The 21914-nt window shown below is 39.5% G+C and overlaps 1 protein-coding gene across 3 annotated transcripts in view; it reads left to right on the top strand.

The window, feature by feature from the left end:
- Positions 1-21914, top strand: part of LOC114003310 (cytosolic phospholipase A2 beta-like) — a 58773-nt gene that overhangs the window by 26354 nt on the left and 10505 nt on the right. For 2 of the 3 annotated variants that reach the window (XM_039388987.1, XM_039388986.1), the window contains 14 exons: positions 5335-5407; positions 6443-6619; positions 7269-7405; positions 8087-8218; positions 9404-9462; positions 14788-14830; positions 16089-16152; positions 16619-16746; positions 16869-16979; positions 18098-18135; positions 19034-19169; positions 20150-20286; positions 20547-20769; positions 21363-21480. In XM_039388987.1, the coding sequence (XP_039244921.1) occupies positions 5335-5407; positions 6443-6619; positions 7269-7405; positions 8087-8218; positions 9404-9462; positions 14788-14830; positions 16089-16152; positions 16619-16746; positions 16869-16979; positions 18098-18135; positions 19034-19169; positions 20150-20286; positions 20547-20769; positions 21363-21480 (1576 nt within the window). The remainder of the gene's footprint in view (positions 1-5334; positions 5408-6442; positions 6620-7268; positions 7406-8086; positions 8219-9403; positions 9463-14787; positions 14831-16088; positions 16153-16618; positions 16747-16868; positions 16980-18097; positions 18136-19033; positions 19170-20149; positions 20287-20546; positions 20770-21362; positions 21481-21914) is intronic. The other variant, XM_039388988.1, reaches the window with a different exon arrangement.

Here is a 21914-nt window from a genome sequence, read left to right as displayed (position 1 = left end):
AATAAAAGGCATTTGTGGGTTTAAAATATAGTGGGAAACAATGTTACATGCTATGGCCTCTAGAGATCATTAATTGTGCAATGATAATATGTGCAAGTGAAGTTAAAGACTCAGAAAAATATCAGTAACTTGAACAGATACTTCAAGTGATAGATTAAAAATATTCAAATATTGGATGCTCAGGGCAAAGAAGATACATTGTAAGTGTCATGTACTTTCCGGATAAAATTTGTATCTAATCCATCTACCAGTTAGATCTTAAACTAACTATCTATTGTGGAAATGACTGTTATCTATCAATTTTAAATAGTAAGGTATCTAATAAGTTAATTCTGGATCTGATATCTAGGTAGATAGCTTAGGTATAATTTTATCTAGAAAGTCTCAATTACAAAGTTCTTGCACTTCATCCCAATGCTGCAACTGATATTCCATGAGGGTAGACATACTCCTGGTTAATAGGCACCACTGCCAAAAGGTTTGAGTACCAGCATAGGTTCAGATCATAAAGCTTCTGTTCCCAAGGAAAGAGATTAATTCAATACTTCAGGTAGCTCTGGTGTTCTGTCAGGGAAATGTGTTTTTCAGTATGTGTAAGTTGGTAAACAGATATGGAAATAAGAACAGTGGTTTTGTTGTTGTTGTTGTTGTTTTGTTTGTTTTTTCTTTTATATTAAAAAAGCCCCATGTTTAGAAATGTGGATACTCCTAACTATCTAAGAAGACCTCCTTAAAGTCTAGTAGTAGTTTAAAAAAGCTACCAAATTGACACAGAAGTGATGGTAAGTATTAATTTACAACTTTTGATGTTCATAACAAGGTCTTTTCTTCTACTCAAACAAGAATAATCACTCTTTAGCAGTTTTATTTTGTGGACTATGGAATAATTTTTACCTAGTAAAATACTCAGAAATTTTATCAATACAAAGCCCCAAGGGACCCACTCATACATGTAAAGAGGTGAGTGATAGAATATGAACAGGAGATACATCCAAAATCCACAATGACTCTAGAAGCAATCTATCAATGCTAACATGAAGTTATAGTAAATGTGTATAAGGTGAATTAGATTTCCTCACCAACTGTTCAACTTCCAGTGAAAAGATTTTGGATAATTGTGATTCCCAAGAGAAATGAGACTTCTGTGGTCATGCTCTCTCCTTCTATCTCCTCTCATAGTTTTGCATATTTCTTCAGTCAGTTACTTTTTCCATCAGAACTTTTCATCCCTTCAATTTTAATGAAAATAGGCAGCTGGTTGGAAGGACAAATTCCTATCAGTATTCTCACTGATGGAGGGGCTAATAAACTCAACCCATACTAGACATTAGAGGATCTATGTGGACAAGAGTGCTTTGGAACCAGGCTGATCATGAAGCTTTTTTATAGTTTGTAAATTTATGGATTTAACTTTAGTATGATAAATCTCCAGGCTGTAGTTGAATCAAATCCTCAGTATCTAAGATTGGTTTGGCGTGAGATTTAGTAGACAAGATATTGTACAGCTTCTAGTGCACCACTGAAGAAAGAAGTAATCCATGAAAAGAAGTAATTACTCATGTCTGAAAGATATTGATAAAGTTGAGCAAGGAATTCTACAACTATTTACAGAATGTCAGAAGGTAGCAAACTCCTCATACTAAACTTAATATAACTTGGTGTTATCCCATCGTGATAACTCTGCTCAACGAACTGCTTAGATTTGGTGTAGGGGGAGTGAAACACTGACATTCCAATCAGCCTTCCTACATTTACAAACCAAAGACTTAAAAAAGAAAGAAAGAAAGAAAGAAAGAAAGAAAGAAAGAAGATGTAGGTGTGGGAGGAGGTTCCCAGATTGCAGAAACTTCCCTAGAAGACTAACTTTCTAGTGAAGGTAGCCATGGGATGTTGTTCTAGGAGCAGCATGGAGGGGCAATAAGGACTGAAATCGAACATACGAACTCCTGGTAGGTTTTTGTCCTTTTACTGCCATCCAAAGACTGTCTTGGTAGGCTCCTCAATATTTATGAGCTTTGAGAAGATTTAATACTCTCAAAGTTGTCTTTTTGGAATGAAACCTTGAGTGATTAACCACCTATAAACAGGAGAATTATGTGTCCTCCTGAAGCTGACCAACATTCATATGACTATTCTCTGGAAGACAGCGAATATGTATTATTGCAATCAGAGAGATGTTGGCAACAGATGTGAATTTTCAGTTTGTTAAGGTTTGACACAGCTGTGGCAATTTTGACATGCTAGTTTTATCTCCTGATTGTTGACTTTTCTGTATTTTGAACAGAAATGACTCTCTCAAAAACTTGCTTTGAGAGTACAGAAATATTGTTCAATGGTAAATACTTTAGAATGAAAAGAAGTTTGGGGTTTTTTTTGGTTTTTTCTTTGTTTTGGTTTTTTTTCCCTCCAATTTTTAGCCTACCCTTTCTTTGGTACTCTGGAGATGCTACTATTTGTTGGTCTGGAATGTTATTGTTTAGAATGCAAACATACACAGGTAGCTGAATCCTGCACTCTGTTGTTGGGCTCAATGTGGCACTACTACTTTTCCAGCAAAAATAGAATGATACACTTGTGGGACTTGTGCACCTTTGACTCTGGATGTTTACAGAGGGATTTTGTTACTGTCTGCATGCCTATGCAAGAAACCATATTTCTCCCAAGGAAGTGAACTTAAAATAATAAGACCAGTACAGCTGCAAAACTGTCAAGAGCTATCTGGATGTGGTGTCTGTGGTCATCAAGTTGCATTAATTGAGAAGTTACATGTTGCTTTTCATGTTATGAAAATAGTAAATCTTATCTCTAACCATAATTATTTTTTTCTAGAAGGGTATTCTGGAGTACCAGCACTTTTGGGCAAAGACATTATTTTTAGACCATCCAAATCAGACCCAAATATTCTGCTCTGGACTATTGTTGAAGAAAATTAGCTGCCTTTATCTGATAAAGAAACGAATTAGCCCACTTCTGAATGGTTATCACAGGCTGAAGTAACTGCGGTCTTGGGAGAGGGGTGGTTTCTGGCTTCCCCATGGGATTTACACAGCCCATAGGGTTTGTTATGGCCACATTTCCCCATCAGAACATGTTTGCCTTTTACCCTGCAACAATGTCAGGGCTAAGATGCACTGAATCGGAAGTAGTGAACAGTCATCTTTGGTTATATTTCCATTGGTGGGCAGATGTTGACATGTTTAAGCAAAGTGATTGCTGTTGAAAGGGGAAGGGAGGGTCTCTGGCTCTAGTGGGAAAGGATGAAAACACACCATCTATTACAACTGAGAGTACTCTGATGATGAACTGCAGATGCACCATTTTTATAAGCCATTTTTTCATCACAAATGGTTCAAAGCAAATTTTATATCAACATCCATTTCTTCAGTGAAGGCAGACTCTGAGAATGGTTTGGGCTTCTGTTGAGCAAGGAGGAAGTTGATTACAAAATAACATAACATTAACAAAATAACATATTAATAAAACCAGTCACCTCTGTACTTGTCTGCATAATCCAATAATTTATGTAAATGAAAACCACAAGGAATGTTGAATGAGTTTTCTATTTGGTAGTCCTATGTCAAATAGCTATTTGCACAGGAAAATTATAGTCAAATTCTTTCAGTGGGCAACTGGAACAATATGGAAGTGTCTCAGCTGGAACCTATAATGTCCACAATGCAGTAAACTCAGAAAGTTTTAAAAATATCAATTTTAAATTTGGAGTAACACATAATAGAACTGATTCTTGCCACACAAGAACAAATTGTCTTGCATTTTTGTACAAGCAGTGTTTCAATCAACCATTAAAAGACCAAGAGACAGGGTCATGTGATTTTGTAGGTTTAACAGGGTTTCTCTGTTCAGGGTGACTCTTGAATATTAATCTGAATTTTAAAAGTATATAACTTTAAAACTGACATAATAAAATTTAATATCAAGCCTTCTTTTCAACATGCTAATTTACAGATCAGTTGCTGTCCATTTGAGGTAACATAATTTACCTCAAAATAAGCCTGATTAAACTGAATGCAGGTTATTTTAATCTCTAATAAACAAGTCAGCAGTATCCACCCCATTTTAAAAGAATTTCAGATTAGCTGAAAGTAAGTGAGTGATTCCTTCTGTAGAGAAGCTTCTCCTTCCCCAACAGTTTGTCTCTCCAAAGTTAATCATTTCAGTGTCAGGAAAATTAATCATGGTGCTAACTTTCAAAATAAAATTGTGAAATTATTTAGTTACATTGTACTGGGATTCTCTCATTTAGACAAATTGAGACAATGTTTCAGTCAGTGTGTATTTAAGCTTTAAGTTTTAATTTATTAATGATAGTGGGACTGCATGTTATTATTGCTTATTATTGCTGAAGAGCCACTCTAATATGCAAACAAACAAAAAAAAGATAAAAGAGCAGAAAATTAAAAAAAAAACTTTTATATGTACCAATTTGAAAAAAGAGTTAAATATTTCTCTCAATTATTAAGATTGTCATGGTTCATATGTGTGTTCATTCACACTTATGAGAATGTGTTTTGAAAATGGCAAGTATTTTCTGACCAGCTTAGGCTGAAAAGCTTAATTTTTTGTTAAGAGTAAGGAACAAGCAACTTGAAATAAGTATTACAATGATAGCTTGCCTGTGATAGAAATAAATCTCATGTCTGGAAGGGAAGTGGTTCCATTCCCATTAGGTATTTTCAGGATACATAATGATACAGGATTCTGTGATACCATTCCTGCAAAGCAGGGCACTTTTTTCTTCATCTGAAGGGTCTGTGCTGGGCCTGTGCACTGTTCACTTAAAGTCATCAGGATGTTTTCGTGAGCTTAGCCTACTTACAAGTGTCATGGTAATTTAGTCCTAGTTGGGATACAAAGTCAGGAGTTAATAGAGCACTTTGGTAAGTACCATATCCTGGCCTACTGTCAGTGCTGTTCCATGACCTGGGCAGGCAGCTGCAAGTTCCTAATATCCCCTTCCACGGGCCCCGTTATGACCTCCTTGTGGCACAGGACCCTTGGTGGATTGGCAGTGCAACCATCACTGTGGCTGTGCATACAGCAAGCTGCATGAAAACAGGCACCTCTAGGGTGACTATGAGAGCTTTCCATGCCGTTGTCTGAGTCTGTGTTTTCTCTCTGTCTTCATTTACTCAAGCTACTTAGCAAGTAGCTGCACATTGTGCAGTTGTGTTACCGTCTTAGCATGGTGTACTTCAACTGGAGGGTGGGCACCTCACTTCAAACAGACAAGCGGAATGACAGACTGTGCCCTGTACTGTTAAAAGTACATCTTGGTTTTGTATTCTGAACAAATTGTATTTATTTTCTTTGCAGATGAAGTTTTGCCCCCTCCACATGCTTTCTGTAAGAATCATACAAGCTAAGAACATCAAGTCAAAGGACCTGTGTGAGTTGTGGTTTGATTGTATTTTTAGTCACCTAAGTGACACAGTGAGCAATATTCTTAAGTTCTGAAGGTATGCAAGCAATGTACATAAAGCACAGCAATAGAAATATTAATGCCAGGGCTATAATTAGATCAAATGCCTGAGGTATCCTTAGATTTGAATACATCTCTAGTGGCATTTCAGGAAACTGGTAAAAATCAAGACACATGGTTGAATTTTTTGGGCCACCACAGGAAAGTAGACTTTGTGAGAACACCGCAGTCTATAAATCTACTTGGAATTTTTTGGTTTTGATGTTTCTAATTGGTAAAAATCATATAATGGACAGGAATTTTGCCACATAGGCCACATATTTAGGTACCTTTTAATGAAATCCTGTACAATCATATTCAATAATCAAAGGTAAATTAGAGAATTCCAAGCCTTCTAAAATACCTTATCTTTCAGGGTATTTCCTGTTCTCCAATGACCAGTCACATTAAATTATACTAGTAGTTTTGGTTAAGGAGGGCTTCTGTGGATCCAGCCCTAAGCACATGCTGAACATGAGGGCAAAACAGACTTTTCTGTGTCCATTTGTGTTCAACTGTCTTTAACTCATTATCTCACCCTCACAGCCTCCTATGGCTCCTTCTCAAGGTGTGCTATGGACCATTCAGCTGCCATTTTTGCAGTGGTCTCCCACGGGTTCCTCAGTTAGGGCAGAGACCGTGAGCTGCCTTTTGTCACACTTGAAACTTCTGGCCTCTGTATTCCTGTAGTGAAAAATCACTCATTCAGCCAAAAAAAGCATCACTTTGCAACCATTTCCTTGAGTTACAGCAGAGACCGTTTGTGTCTTGCCATTCAGGGCTGAGCCTGGATGCGAGGGAGACCAGACCTTGTTGCTGGAGTAACTTCCAGCCACAGGGCTTCCTGTACTCCGGTGGCAAATGCCATGTGGCACTGTCCAGAGGGGGACACTAGAAAGGGGTTAGAGTGACAAGACCTGTATTTCTGAGTTTCAATGATCTCTTATATCTACTTTATTGAAGGGACAGGTCCACTTTCCTGCCAAAACCTTGCGGGGCAATGTTATTCACTGCTTGATACCAGTCTGAAGTATTTAGGCATCTCGGGCTGCAGTAGACATCTTCAGTCAAGTCCAGACTCCAGCTCTGAAAGACATCACCCTGGAGATTTCCTTTCACACCGTTGTCAAGCTTTACAAAGTAAATGTGCTTTCCCACCCTGGCTCTCCCCAAAGGATGGCCGCTCGAGGCACTGACTGCACTAACCATAAGGACTAGATGTAGACTGGAAGCGACATGAAGATTTCTGACTTGCTTATGCTCTCCTGTTCTTGGGCCCACACCAGCTTTTAGCTGCAACAGATCATCTGCCCTAGTACCTAACCCTTCTAGACAGCCATTATGTCCCTCTGCATGTTTGTGTTACTAGACTAAGCGAGCCAGTCTCTTCTGATCTTTTCTGTAAATATGCATTCTCCTTTCCTGTAATCATCCTAACAGCCCTTTTTGGAACTAGCTGTAGTTTCAGTTAAACTTTTTTAACATCATTGACTTGAATTGTAGGGATTGTGCTCACTGAATGGTCAGTGGAGTTTTTTATACCTCTTTCTCTTCACATGGGAAACATGGCTTTTAGTGCACTTTGTGTGTGCATGTGTACACATTTGCAGTTTGTAGTTAATCAGGAATTAGATGGTTTTCCTTGGTTGTTTCCAGCTGATGATCTCTTTACTAACTAAAAAACCAAAACGAATAAGTAATAATGTTTATTAATTCCCTAGGATTATGACCTAGCCCTACTTTTCATCTATAACATTGGCATTAGGTTTTTAATTTTTCTCTGCTGCAGTGACTGCATCAGACTGCTATGTGCGCTTGTGGCTGCCATCTGCTTCAAATGGAAAGCTTCAGACCAAAACCATCAAGAATTCTGACAACCCTGTCTGGAATGAGACTTTCTACTTTAGGATCCAGAGAGAAGTTGAGGTAGTGAAAAAATAGAAATGTCACCATTTTGAATATCTGGGAGTCCTCAGTTGACACCCTGTTGATCAACTGTGCTAAATAACTTAAGAGAATGCTTGTGTATCAGTGTGGTTTGCACAGAACAGTAGACATAAGCAGTAGCGTTGCCCTCAGCTAGTTACAGACATTGGTGATGTAAATGCCTATATCTAAGCTAGTCCAGATTTCCTTTGTTGTCACCTGAGTGAAATAACCACTGTTGTAGCAGCTTCTTCTGTGCTGTTTCGAATGGCTAATTTAGAAAGAGCTCTCTCTCCACTGGTTCTAAGCGAAGACTAGAGAAGTTGCTGTGTTGTAGACAACGAATTTAATCCTATTCTAAACTGTATAATTGAGAGAACTTGGGGGATGAAGAAAATAAGTGTGTTCTTTGGGTGGGTTATCAGTTTGGTGCAGAGCACTGACATCTTTTCTGTCGTGGGAGAGTGGGAGCTCTCTCTTACAGGTAGTTGGTTTCTGTTTCATAGGTTTCCCAATATTAGGTTTAATAATGTTCCACATTAGCAAACTCCTGAAGGAAAGCACATATTTCTTTATTTTTACCAGTGTGCTATTGAAGCAACTGCAAAAATTTAAACCATTTTTTTGTTTATGCTTAACAGAAACTCCATAAGTGTTCTTATTTATTTTTTCTACTACTAGAACATTTTAGAATTGGCAGTGTGTGATGAAGATCCTCTCACCAAAGATGACGTGCAGTTCACAGTTCTTTTTAATGTTGCTAGAGTCAGACCTGGGGAGACAATTCGCGAGACATTTGCCTTGAAATCAGAGGTAAGAGATGAAAATACAGGGAGTGATTGACAAGACTATATTGTCCACATTGGCTTCCATTTTGAGTTTGGATCTTCATAAACAGACAGCCTTATATATCATTACTGATACCTCATCAAAACAGATATAATTTTGCTGGATTTTTGTGACTTCAATAATCTCTTTTTACAAATTCAGAAAATGAAGCAGCTTCTCTCTCATGCTCTGTGGCAGCAAAATATTTTATCAAGAATAGCCTGTAAATAATAATTTTTATCTTTTATAATCCAAATAAATAACTTCCTTACCTTTCAGCTTTATGCCACTTTTACCACACTTAGAGGACATTTCCTCTTAAAGGGCAACTTATTTATTAAAAATATGAAGACAATTCACTCATCACTTGAATTAAATGATGCTTTCAGGCTTCTCCTGTTGGTGTTCATGCTGTGTTTCCGTCTAGGTGATTCAGATTTCTCTAGCACATAGTAAGGGAATGTCTGTTCGGCTAACATCTTTGGTATTTTATAAAGGAGCCCATGAAAGAGAGTTGTCCAGGAAGCAAAGGTGGGATAGGTCTATGACAACTCTTGGGCTTGTCTGAGCTGTAGCTGAGGTATTGCTACACGCTCATTGCAGGAAGGAGACAGTCCATAAGAACAGCTACTTCCCAAATGCTGAAAGTTGTTAACATGGATTTTCCTTGTGACCCTGCCAGCTGGTGCCATGCACTTCTCAGCCAGTGGGTGAATCACTGGGAAATGCAATGATTCAATAACCTCCTCAGTCACTTGTCTAATTCATCTCTTCTGGATTCAGTGTAAATGTGATTTAAATGTTTTGTGTATGGAATGTCTCTGGCCTTAGTCTGACTTGTTACTGGGCTTCAATGCCTTTCTTCCATGCACATTATCTTGCAGAAAGCCATTATATTTCCTGTTCAGTCAAGCTTTCCCTCTCCGATGGTATCTTTGGAAACGTGTATTGTTCTACGTATCACACAATGGGAGAGTATTAATCTTACATGCCATTCACAAGTCTGTGGTTTCCATTGCAATCTCAGCTTTGGAAAGACATAACGCAGAGCTTTTTTGGTATCATAAGCAGGAGAGATATCAGCCATAGAAGTGCTTTTTAGGTGTGTCTATGCTGCCAAATTCTTACAGCCTCCAATAATATATATTTATTTTACCGTTTTCTTTTTAGACAGAGAAGTGCGCTAAGAAATGGGAAAGTTTGGAAGTGGAATTCTGGATGGAAAAAATGTGAGTAAAATTCCAAAGCTAGAAGGTAATGATCTGCCAGGGAGTAATAATATCTCAGAGAAAGAGAAACTTCTTCCAGCTCTTCATCCCAGCAGTGAACCTATATTACAGTTTCAAACTTTTTTTTTTAACTTAACTTCTCTAGCTAGTTCCACCTTTCAGGGTGGAACTTCTGTTCAACATGTACATCCAGATCCTAGAAATGGTATAAAACGGGCACAATGTGGTAACTTTTACACAAGATGCATGCAAAACGTAACATAGATGTTCTTCAAATTGTTAATATTAATTGAACAATGCGTAGAACACTGTGGAGTTTCTCAAAGACCATAAAACTTGTCTTGTATGATTATACATAGAGCTTTGTAGACAGTATTAGAAAAGTTACCCGTTAGGTGATAGCTTAGTCAAACTGAAAAAAATACAATCAACAAGTAATAAAATTAAGACCATCCCTCTCAAAGTGGTGATCAGCATTGTCTGGAGGAGAGCAAGTCCCAGTAAGATAATCTTTATCTGTCTTTTAAAAGCTATCACAAGTTTGGTTGAAGAAAACCTACTTAACTGCACATTCTGGCATATTTGAGTTTAGCATTAGCAAAAAGAAAAGAATGTAGCCCAGTCAAAACCGGCTAATTGCATGATCAGAAAAAGGAACTATAAATAAGGCTTCTTTTTCTTAAACATGAAGAAAGGAGGAAAGTTCCTCCTTCTTCTCAAAATTTGACGGGTAGGACGGGTACCTTCTATTACAGATATAAGGCTCTGGAACTAGGACACCAGACAACTGATGAGGTTCTTTTGGGGTAGTGGGGCCTCCTAAAACAACACCACCTGTAACAGGCATCAAGACCTCCTCTGTTAATGGGAAGAGTAGTTGTAATATGAGACTCCCTTTTAAGGGGAACAGAGGGCCCAGTATTCAGACTGGACCCAACTCACAGGGAAGTCTGCTGTCTCCTGGGCGTTCGGATAAGGCACATTACTAGAGAACTGTCCAGTCTAGTAAGGCCCTCTGATTACTATATGATATTGGTCGTTCAAACTGGCAATGAGGAAATACTAAAGAGAAGTCCTAGGGCAATCAAAAGAGATTTCAGGGCCCTGGGACAATTGGTAGAGGGATCAGGAGCACAGGTAGTAATTTCCTCGATCCTTCCAGTAACAGGGAATAATATTGATAAGAATAGGCAGATCTGTCAGGTCAGTGAGTAGCTCCAAGGTTGGTGTAATTGGAAAACTGGGTTTTTCTACCATGGGATGATCTATTCAATACCTGGTCTGCTGAAACCTGATGGGATGCACCTACCTCAGAGGGGAAAAAGAGTTTTAGCGCAGGAGCTAGCAGGCTTTGTTGACAGAGCTTTAAACCAGCTTGGTAAGGGGAAAGGGACAAAACCAGGCTCACCAGTGATGAGCGATGGGATGGTGTGCCAAAACTTGAGAAAACCCTACTGGGGTCCCTCAGTCTGCCTCAGGAGGTGTTGACTATAATGTACCACACCTGAATTGTTTCCACACCAATGCACGCAGCATGAGGAACAAACAAGAGGTGTTCAAAGCTTTGGCCCAGTCCCAGAGATTTGACATCATTGGCATAAGTGAAACCTGATGGGATGAGACCTGTGACAGGAGTACCCTATTGCACAGTTACAGGCTCTTCAGGAGGGATAGGCATGGCAGAAGAGGTGGAGGGGTAGCACTGTATGTAATATAAGGGTTAGAACATACGGAGCTCATAGTTGGCAATGACACAGTTGAGAGCCTCTGGATAAGAATCAAGGGGCAAACCATTATGGGACTCTGCTACAGACCTCCCAACCAGGACGGTGACACTGACAAATTCTTCTTTGAGGAACTCAGGGGCACTTCCAAGTCAACTACCCTTGTCCTTATGGGGGACTTCAGCTTGCCAGAAATCAACTGGGAGCATCAGACAGCTGGTACAACACTGGCCAGAAGATTTCTGAAACACCTGGATGAAACTTCATGGAACAGGTCCTAAGGGGGCTGACTCGGAAAGATGCTGTCTTTGATCTGCTGCTTGTCAACAGACTGGATCTCGTGAGGGAAGTGGAGATTGGTGGCCGTCTTGGCCACAGTGACCACAAAGCAATTGAGTTTAAAATCTCTGTTGACAGGAGGAAAAGTGCCAGCAAAACTTCAACTTGGGTCATGACGAGAGCAGACTTTGGGCTGCTCAGGGAGTTAGTAAATAAGGCCCTCTGGGGAAAGGTTTTTGCAGGTGCTGGGGTCCATCAGTGCTGGTCACTTTTCAAACACCACCTCTTAGGGGAACAGGAGCAGCAATTCACGAGTGTCAGAAATCAAGCAGGCAAGGCAGAAGGCCGGCTGAACAGGAATCTTCTCTCTTTGAAATAATCAAAAAAGTAAGATGTATGTCCAGGGGAAGCAAGGTCAAGTGATGTGGAAGAATTCTGAGATGCTTCTTGCCACTGTAGGGAGAAAATTTGTGTGACCAAAGCTCTACTGAAGTTGAAGGTGGTCAGAACTGTGAGGGACAATAAAAAGTTTTTTCAAATATGCTAATGGTAATAGGCAGTATAGAAATATCATCTGCCTGTTACAGAATGAGGATGGTCACCTCACAAACAGGGGCAGAGACATGGCAGAGGTGTTTAATGCTTTCTTTGCCTCTGTTTTCAACATGGATGACAGACCAAGGAGATCCCAGTGCCCTGAGCTGGAGGGCCGTGACTGTGAGAATGATCAGCTCCCAGTTGACCCTGAAATTGTGTGGGACCTGCTGCTCCAGCTGGATCCTTACAAATCTATGTGGCCTGATGGGATTCATCTCAGAATCCTCAAAGAGCCTGATGTCATTGCAAAACCTCTCTTGATGATTTTCGAGCTGTCTTGGGAATCCAGAGAAGTCCCAGATGACTGTAAGCTGGTGAATGTTGTTCTGGTTTTCAAGAAGGGCAAGAAGGAGCAACCTGGAAACTACAAGCCTGTCAGTCTCACTTCAGTGCCTGGTAAAGTTATGGAGAAGATTATTCTGGGAAGTATTGAAAAACACCTGAAAGACAACGCTGTCATTGATCAGAGCCAGCACAGCTTCATAAGAGGAAAGTCCTGCTTATCAAACCTTGTTTCCCTTTATGACAGGGTAACCCACCTAGTTGATCAAGGGAAGCCAGTGGATGTAACCTTTTTGGATTTCAGAAGGCTTTTGATGCTGTCTCTCACAGGATCCTTCTGGACAAAATGTCCAGCCCACAGCTGGATAAACACATCATGCAATGGGTGAGCAATTGGCTCACAGGTCGAGCACAGAGGGTAATAGTGAATGGGGTGACATCAGACTGGTGACTTGTCACTAGTGGAGTTCTGTGGGACTCCATCTTGAGCCCTCTGCTCTTCAAGATCTTCATAAATGACTTGGACCAGGACTGGAAGGGATACTAAGCAAGTTTGCATATGATACAAAACTGGGAGGAGCTGCTGACTTCCTCCAAGGCAGGGAGGCCCTGCAGAGAGACCTCAGCAACTTGATCAACCATATGAAGGAGAGGTGCTGGATTCTGCACCTGCAATGGGGCAACTCCAGATGTTTGTACAAACTGGGTAATGAGATGCTGGAAAGCAGTGCCATGGAAAGGGACCTGGGGGTCTTGGTCAAAGGCAAGTTGAATATGAGTCAGCAGTGCCCTGGCAGCCAGGAGGGACAACCATACCCGGGGGGGCATCAGGCAAAGCATCGCCAGCCAGTCGAGGGAGGGGATTGTCCCACTCTGCTCTGCACTGGTGTGGCCTCACCTTGAATATTGTGTGCAGTTTTGGGTACCACAATGTAAGAAGGATACAAAGCTCTTAGAGAGTGTCCGAAGGGAGGCAACAAAGATGGTGAAGGGCCTTGAGGGGAAGCCTGAGGAGCAGCTGAGGTCACTTGGTCTGTTCATCCTGGAGGAGACTGAAGGGAGACCTCATTACAGTCTACAACTTCCTTGTGAGGGGAATAGTGGGGGCAGGCACTGATCTCTGTGGTGGCCAGTGACAGAACCCGAGGGAATGGCCAGAAGTTATGTCAGGGGAGGTTTGGGTTGGATATTAGAGAAAGGTTCTTCATCCAGAGGGTGGTTGGGCACCGGAACAGGCTCGCCAGGGAAGTGGTCACAGCACTAAGGTTGCCAAAGTTCAAGAAGTGTTTGGATGGTACTCCTGGACACATGGTATGACTCTTGGAGATGGTCCTGTGCAAGGCTAAGGGTTGGACTCAGTGATCCTTGTGAGTCCCTTCCAACTCAGCATATTCAGTGATTCTGTGAAAATCACTGGTGTTCTTGGTTAATTTCTCCCACAGTGAAACTCAGGAAAAATGTATTTATCTATGAGAGATACCTTAAGAGAGTTGTAATCATCTCCTGCAAATGTGGAAGCAGTCACAGCTGCATATATAAGTTCAGAGTGAGACACAGTGCTTGGGAACTAGACTAGAAATAAGACGAACACCTTTCACCATTCAAGTTATAAGGCATGTGGGGGATTCTCCATTCTTGGAAGTCAAACCTAGCTATTTACATTTAAAGACATTTTACAGCCAAAATAGAATTTTTAAGGCTGAAAATGGTGTTTGGTAATATACCCTGGACTTTACACAAAGTCAAAGATTGCATGCTACATAACTGTAATGGTCCTTTCAGATATATGAAAACACTTATGAATGTATGTAACATAGGAGTGTTGGAATATTGACCTTAATGAAAGATGCTGTTCTTAGACTCTATAGGTTACTCATATTATTAAATAACCACATCCATTCAGTGACAGACCTAGGTCTTACAAGGTAAATATCTGGGACAAAGATTTTTATTGCTTACCTCTGTGTTTTGCAGTCATACATATAACACAGTGGGAGCTAATTCTTGTTTACCATTCATTTGTGATCAGCCATAAATTATAATCTGGAACAGTCAGAAATGTCTTTTCTAATAAGTATTTTCAGAACAGATTAATAGTAGTCTTTGCTTTCCCCAAGTCATATGGTCATTTGTTAATAGCAGGACACGATCCCACCCAGATCAGTATGTCTTTGTTCTGCTGTATCTTAGCATATAGTTTTAAGCAGTGTTACTTTTATGGGCTTTCCTGTCCTTCTTCTTGTTTGGCTACTATGTTTTGGTTCACGTGCTTAGCAGGTGATTGTGTATTTTGCTTTTTAGAAAAGAAATTGTGCTAAAATAACTATATGCAGTTTTAAGTAGGAAAGGTCATAGCAATGCTATTTTAAAAGAAAAAACAGTAACCCAGATACTCAAATGGCTTTCATATGTTCGTTATTGTAATTTGATTATGTCTTTTCAGCCCTGGCCCTCCAGAGCGCCTCATTACCAATGATGTCCTAGTGGTAAGGTTCACATATGTATTTATCTTGGAGTGACTTCTCCTTCATTTTGATTCTTTCCTCTTCCCTGTATTCTTCTTCTCCATCATTCTGATGTATACTCCTTGGAATATATCTGTAATTTTATAGAGAGAACAGAAACTACCATGATAGAGAAGAGCACAGTGTGCATTATAAAGTGAAAGATGTGGGACAATTCCCGTTTGTTACGGCTTAACTGTTGCCCTCTCCATGCAAAAACAGAAGCCGTGTTTCTTGAAGTCCTCAGATATTACAGATGTCAATATGTTGTGAAGCTGTTGTTTGTTAATGTCACAGAACCCTGTATTTGTTGGTGTTTAAAGTGAAAACAGCTTGCTTTTCACGTAATACAGTATGGCACTTGGCAGGAAAAATAAAGGTTCTAAAAGGGATGAGTCTGTAGAAGACAGTTGTAAGTATTCAGTGTGCTTATGACTGGAAGGATATGTAATATAACACCTTTTTGGGAAATGAGTTTTTTAATGAAGAGTTATTTTAGTTGTTGAAACATAGAACTCTGTTTCAGTATTAGTCAGCATGTGGTACATTACCTATCTCCTTGGGCTGGCCCTGCAGCTAAGGAGTACAAAGTACTTCATGCCAACCACTCCAAACCTGCTCATGGTTTCCAGATGCTAGCCCTTAGTACCCCTGAGGTAAAGTAACACGTATTCTGTTGTTTCCCCCTCATTTTCTGTGTGAGGCATAAGAACTGTAATGATTGGCATGCATTGTTCCTGAGATGACTTGAAAAACTGCCCTGGCATGAGTTATTAAAGGTGAACTGGATTGACTCAGGTGGAGAGTAGGGTGAAATAAATCCATGATTCCCCTACATCAGGGCCAGTAAGAAGATGCCATGTAGATTAATCACTGCCAGAATACACAGAAACTCATCATCAGATGTTTTCCTCCACCCTTCCTAATAATTATTATATATATATGTAGCTGTTTGGGCAACGGTGTGTTGTACAGAGTTTCCTGATTTTGGGATACCTTGAATGGGTTAACCATCTCTGACAAAACACCACTGTATGGACAATCTGAAACAGTGCAACTGGGCTACTGTCCTGGGATAATGAGCTCTGAATTTACTCTTGTGCAACCTGACTGCTCCCAGCACTGCGACCAGTTCCATTTGCTTTATATTATAGGTAGTGGTTTTCCACATGATGCTTCATTGTTTGCTGCAGATGTGGCATTTGCTATCTTCACCCTTTTCTCCTCCTGTCTGTTACAGTCCCGTGAGGTTTGCTGCTTGGAAGTGCAAGTGGACATTAATGAAAGCAGGAAATATTTGAGAGGTATGGCGATTTCTCTGTGAGCTGAGGACATGACCAGATCAACCCTATCATAAGTCATTCAGATCCAGAGACAACTAAGAATGTTCTGAATCATATATATATATATATATATATATATATATATAAATATATAATGATATCTGTTCTAAATAATGAAATGTAATGCAGTGAAAGTCCCTGAAGTACCTTCAGTTGTAATGCTGATCTCTGTCTTTTTCTTGAAGCTATCAAGTTTGGATACAGTAAACTTTGCTGGTGGAAGTGTGAGAGGGTGCTGGATCTGGGAGCACTCCAAGCTATAGGGTAAAGGCAGGAGTACCAGTTCCTGCGCTGTAGGAGACTTGTCAGTGTGGCAGCTTACAGAGAAGCTACCACAGAAAATTACTCCAGCAGAAAGTTTGTCAGCCTTGTTTGCTATTTTGCCTGAACAGCAGTATTATTCTCTAAACAAACTTGTTTTCGCTAGAGGGTAAAAATCTCGTGCTTAGCGTGCCTGCCTCTCATGAGGGAACACGGAAGACTGCGGAGGACACAGATACTTTCTACTTCCATTGCTTGAAGGCTTGGGAGCCAATTCTAAAAGTCAGGCTGCAGGTAATGGGCATTATATGCTACTACTGTTCATACTGCTTGCTTATTTACAGTGTCACCAAAATAGCAAAGAACTGGATTGTTTGTATTCTGTAAATACAACCCATGTTTTTTGTTTTGTATAGAAAGTTTCTGATAAGGAAGATGACAACAGCAATTTAAGTGACACCTTAACAGTACCACTGAAATATCTCCCTGTTGGACATAGAGTGAAAGTAACTCTCCCTGTAAGACATGTAAGTGTTCCAAAATTTATATGATCTTTTGGAGAGAAGAATAGAATAACCCTCAGTATTTAACATCATAATATTGAAAAAAAAATTTAGTAAATCTGAGTGAGAATTTTGGGCAAATACAGATTTTCTATGAAAAAGGTTAGTTTTCTCAAAGAAATATGAATTTTTTGTCTATAAAATCAATAATTGGGAATTCATCCTGGCCAGTTTGAAATGTATTTCAGACCAATCTCTGCTGTACTTTTACAGTTAAAGGAGAATTTTTGATACCCTTAGCAAGCTTTTGGGATGCCCTACTGCTCTTTATCAAGCCTCGGTGGCTACTACAGTTTATATACCTAAATTTTAGATGCCTAAAGTTAGATGCATTGAATCATGCCCTCAGAAAACAATGCTGCCATGTTCTTCTAAGTGTATAGTCATGATGGTAACTGGTGCAGAGATACAACTCTAAGTTGCTTTAAAAGCAGCAGTAATGCTGCCATGTGGCCAAATGAATCTGTTAACAGTAGCCAGACATCCTTTTCCAGACTGTGCAGCAAAAGAGAAGCAAAAATAGGAGGAGAAGAATTTCTCTGAATTTTCAGCAGCCTTTCCTGTAACAAGAAGGAAGAATGAATGTTTTGCCACTAGTGATTCCCCACCTCTCTTTTTGGACTATCTTTTACCTCTAGCTTTTTGAAAGGATGAGATGACTTGTATTTCCTCTTTTATCACTTCTATCACTGTCTTTATCTGGCTGCTTTTCTTCATCCTCAGGGATGTTTCAGTGTAAGTTTTACTGTGTGGCAGTGAATGCAACCAATGTATTTTGGTGCAGAGGGTGGCAATGTGATACTGCTGCTGGGTTAGGATGGTTCATGGAAGTATGTTCACAGTGAGGAAGAAATCCTATTTCACAGCCTGTTCATCTAACCACTTTGACCCCTCCTTCCTCTTTTACTTCTCTATACAATATGCTTGGTGTTGCTTTCCACTTTTTTCTTGCTATAGTTTTTTTTTAAAAAGTATGCAGGGTGTTAGTGGTGGGATATTCCAGGAGACACTGGAAATTTGGATTTCAAAGCTTTTCTTTTTCCCACTCATTCACATCCCTGCTCTTATTTCTTTGTTTACAGAATGTGCCACTCCATCTGTACCTTCAACTTAATGATTGGTAAGAGGAATGTTTTATTTTTCTCTAAAGGTTTTATTGCTCTTTGAACTGTGAAATCTAGAACAGAGTATCTTTTATTTAGATACAAGGAATGCACAAGACTAGAGGCAAAATATAACAAAACTCACCATTAAAGAGTCACCACAATAGATCAAAGTTAGATGTCCTTGGGGCAAAGGAGTCATACCAAGATGCAGAAGAAATTATGAGTTTCAAACAGTGAGGAACTTAGTCACTGAGTGTCCTTTGCATCAAAGAACCGAAGACCGAGATTGAAGCCTTCTTCAAAAAGGACACAGGAAGAAGGCAGAGGGAAAAGGAAATTTGAAACAAGCAAAACATCCAGAGTCCATACATTACTCAAACCACACAGGTACTCTTAAGAAAATAAACTTGTGGTTCTGGTGATATCAGGAGAAAGAAGTATAAGCTAGGAAAGACAAAATGTTACATTGTAAAGTAATGAGTCAGACAACAAACAAACAAAAATTATTTTAATATCTTTATCATCACATTGTTTGTGTGTTAGAAATGCCCATGAAAGACCTTCTTAGGTTCAAGACACCCTTTGCTCAGAAATGATTTGAAGCAGAAATAGAAAGAACTCAATTTACAAAGCTACTGAAAGACACAAAGCCACTGAAAGACACAAAACCTTTCTCTTTTCATATTTGCTATCCTTAGCTGACAGTAAACCTTACACTGAAACGTCAGACAATAAAGACACCACACAGAAGCAAACCAATTGATTTCCTTGAAACTGGAAGATGCATTTGTGTTTAAATGTGAACAAGGAATCGTGATTTTTTATGATATTTAGTAGACTGAAGTTGCTGAAAATAAATCCATATGCATTTTAAACACCAATCCCATGCCTCTGAGTTTATTTATATTTCAGCACAGAAAAACTAGATGTGCGCTTCGGGTATGATCTGTGCCAAGAAGAGCAACAGTTCTTGCAAAAAAGGAAGAGAGTGGTTGCCGGTGCCCTGAAAAGGGTTCTTCATCTGAAAAGAGATCTACATGGACGCGAGGTCTGTGAATTGAAATCCAAGCATGGTGTGTGGGTCTGTTGAATTAAGATTAGCACAGGTCCCCACAAAATTTCTAGTAGATTTTGCGTGTTGATAACATAGCCATAGATTTGATTGGCAGCAGAACAGAAGTTCTCAGTGTGACATACCCCCTACTCATGTAAAATTTCAACTCAGCTGTTCATGCCTCCATTCTTTTCAATGGGCCAAATTCCCAAGGACATAATATACCACACTTCAAAGCCAGAGTTTCAATGCTGCAATGCTGTGGGTCAGCAAGATATAGGATATTGTGTTAGATACAGCCTAGCCAGACAACCCAAACCAATAGGAAAACAGGAGTATTGGAAATTCACCTCACATAGATATTTATTAAATTATTGTAATGTCCCTTCTTTAGGCTTACCTGGTTTTTTTTTTTTCATTTTCAGAACACTTCTCACAAAAAGTCAAAATTGTTTGGGGTGAAGAAAGAACATTTTATAACAAGCTGAAGTATTTTAGTTGCCAAGATCCAGGGTGAATTTTTAAGGGAAAATTTTTTTTTCTTGTTGAAATTATATTTGTTGAAGGAAAAAAATGCTGTTGAAAAAATCATTTTGGGTTTTTTTGAATTCTGCTAAGTTCAAAAAACTTCCTTATCCATTCTTAATTGCATTTACTGCAATTTTTTGTTATTTTTAATAAAATCATATCATTATCTGTTAATAATCATTGCAATTCCAATTATAAAGAGCAAGGATAGGAAGGAGAGTTAAAATCGTTGTGTATTGAAACTCATCCAAGCTTTGGGATTGAGAAAACCCACCGAGTATCTGGAGGTTAATTTAAAGAAGGTACTGGTAAAGACGGGCTAAATGTTGATTTAATTTCATTGTCCTCCAATGAAGTCTGCTGAGGAAATCCTATAAGCTGTAAATAGACTTCTCCAAGTACACAAGGGAGTAGCTTTGTGAGGATAATACTTATATTTTGAACAGGTCCCAGTAATAGCTGTTATGGCAACAGGCGGAGGTCTCAGAGCAATGTCAGCAATGTTCGGCCACCTCTTAGCTCTTCAGAAGCTAAATCTGTTGGACTGTGTTACCTATCTCACTGGGGCTTCTGGCTCAACATGGTGAGTATAGAAAATGAGGTTTGATTGGGAATGACTGTGACTACATTTCCACACAGTGAGAGAGATGCATCTCTTTTAAAGACTTATATTGTTAACAAGTGAACATAATTGCCTGGTGAAACTCTTACTGTTGGTTCTCAAATATAACTTCAGTTTAGGCTTACCGATTCTCTTTGTTGATTAAAGTGATTGTGTAAATATAGCAGTTTTCCAAAATCATCTAAATAAATGGTCGATTTTCTCACATTTCTGCTGCTTAGGACCCTAGCAGACCTGTATGAGCATGCTGACTGGTCACAGAAGTCTCTAGAGGAGCCACTTAAGGCAGTAAAAGAAAAAGTGACAAAATGCAAACTCAATCTTATGTCTATAGACCATCTGAAGTATTACCACAAGGAACTCACTGAAAGGGCAAAAGCAGGACATGTGTCATCTTTTACAACTCTGTGGTCGCTTGTTCAGGAAATGTTCTTACATGAACGGGTATGTACATGGTCCTGCCTAACAACTGAGAAACATCCACTCATTTTCTTTAGAGCTTTACTCTTTGAGAGCATGATGTAATGTGTGTAACAAATTCAAAGAGACTGAGGTATCCCAGTGTGATTTGTAAACTATGACAGAGGATTTTCCAGAGTAGATAATAGTTTGAAGGTGCCTCTGTACTAGGGTACCCAAAAGCTAGGAAATTCAGGAGGGAAACTTTCAGAAAGAGCTGAGAAATTCCTGCACCTACCCTCCTGAAAAGTCAGATCTTTTACAATCTGTTTATAATTTGACACTTAAGAGCTGGAGTAATCTGTCCTCATGTGAACATTAATCTCAGCCTTAGTAAAGATCTATGGGATGCAGACAATCAAGGTACTTAGATATTCTAATGAAGAAGCTACTAGGTATCAAAAAGACAACCAAGAAGGAAAGCTCAGGAACATGAAGGAAAAGGTCTCGAATTAAAATGTGACTCACAGATTCCTCTGTGTTGTAAAATATCTGTTATCAATCTGTATGCGGGTAAATTGTGTCAGTGTTATGCTCTTCCAGAGGTTTACTGTGATTTTTTTTTTCTCATCGATTAGCCAAGAAAGTACAAACTCACAGACCAGCGCAGGGCATTGGAGCACGGACAAAACCCATTGCCTTTCTATGCAGTCCTCAATGTGAAAGACGAGAAGTGTGGTACTTTCAAATTTAGAGGTAAGTGTTCCTAGAGTTTCTTCTGATTCTAGGTATGGACTAAAGAGAATTTGGAGGGAGGGTGTGTGTGGGTGTGTGTGTGTGTAGAAAAAAAGGGGAATACATCTGTTGCCCTGATTCAGTAGTCATCTCTTAATAAAATGTTTGTCTTTTTTGCAAACTACTGGGTTAGAAAGAGTAGATCTGCTGGGTAACATCCTCAGCCATAAACAGGACACTTCTGAAATTCTGGGGTGAGATCCTACAGACATTGTGTAGAAGTAAAAGTCCTACTACAGACACCGTGAGTGAGTGTGGGCAAATCATCCGATCTTTTTCTGCCTCAGTTCCACACCTATGAAATGGCTTTGATACTTCCTTAGTTTGTAGAGGTGCTGGAAAATGTAATTGTCACTTCCCTAAATACTACACTGATAAAGGTATGAAAATGGAGT

Source organism: Pipra filicauda, unplaced genomic scaffold (assembly GCF_003945595.2).
Source record: "Pipra filicauda isolate LSUMZ 115617 unplaced genomic scaffold, ASM394559v2 scaffold6_size6359152_pilon, whole genome shotgun sequence".
Classification (NCBI taxonomy): Eukaryota; Metazoa; Chordata; class Aves; order Passeriformes; family Pipridae; genus Pipra; species Pipra filicauda.
Note: the sequence above shows the minus strand (reverse complement) of the source record. Positions and strands in the feature narration are given on the sequence as shown.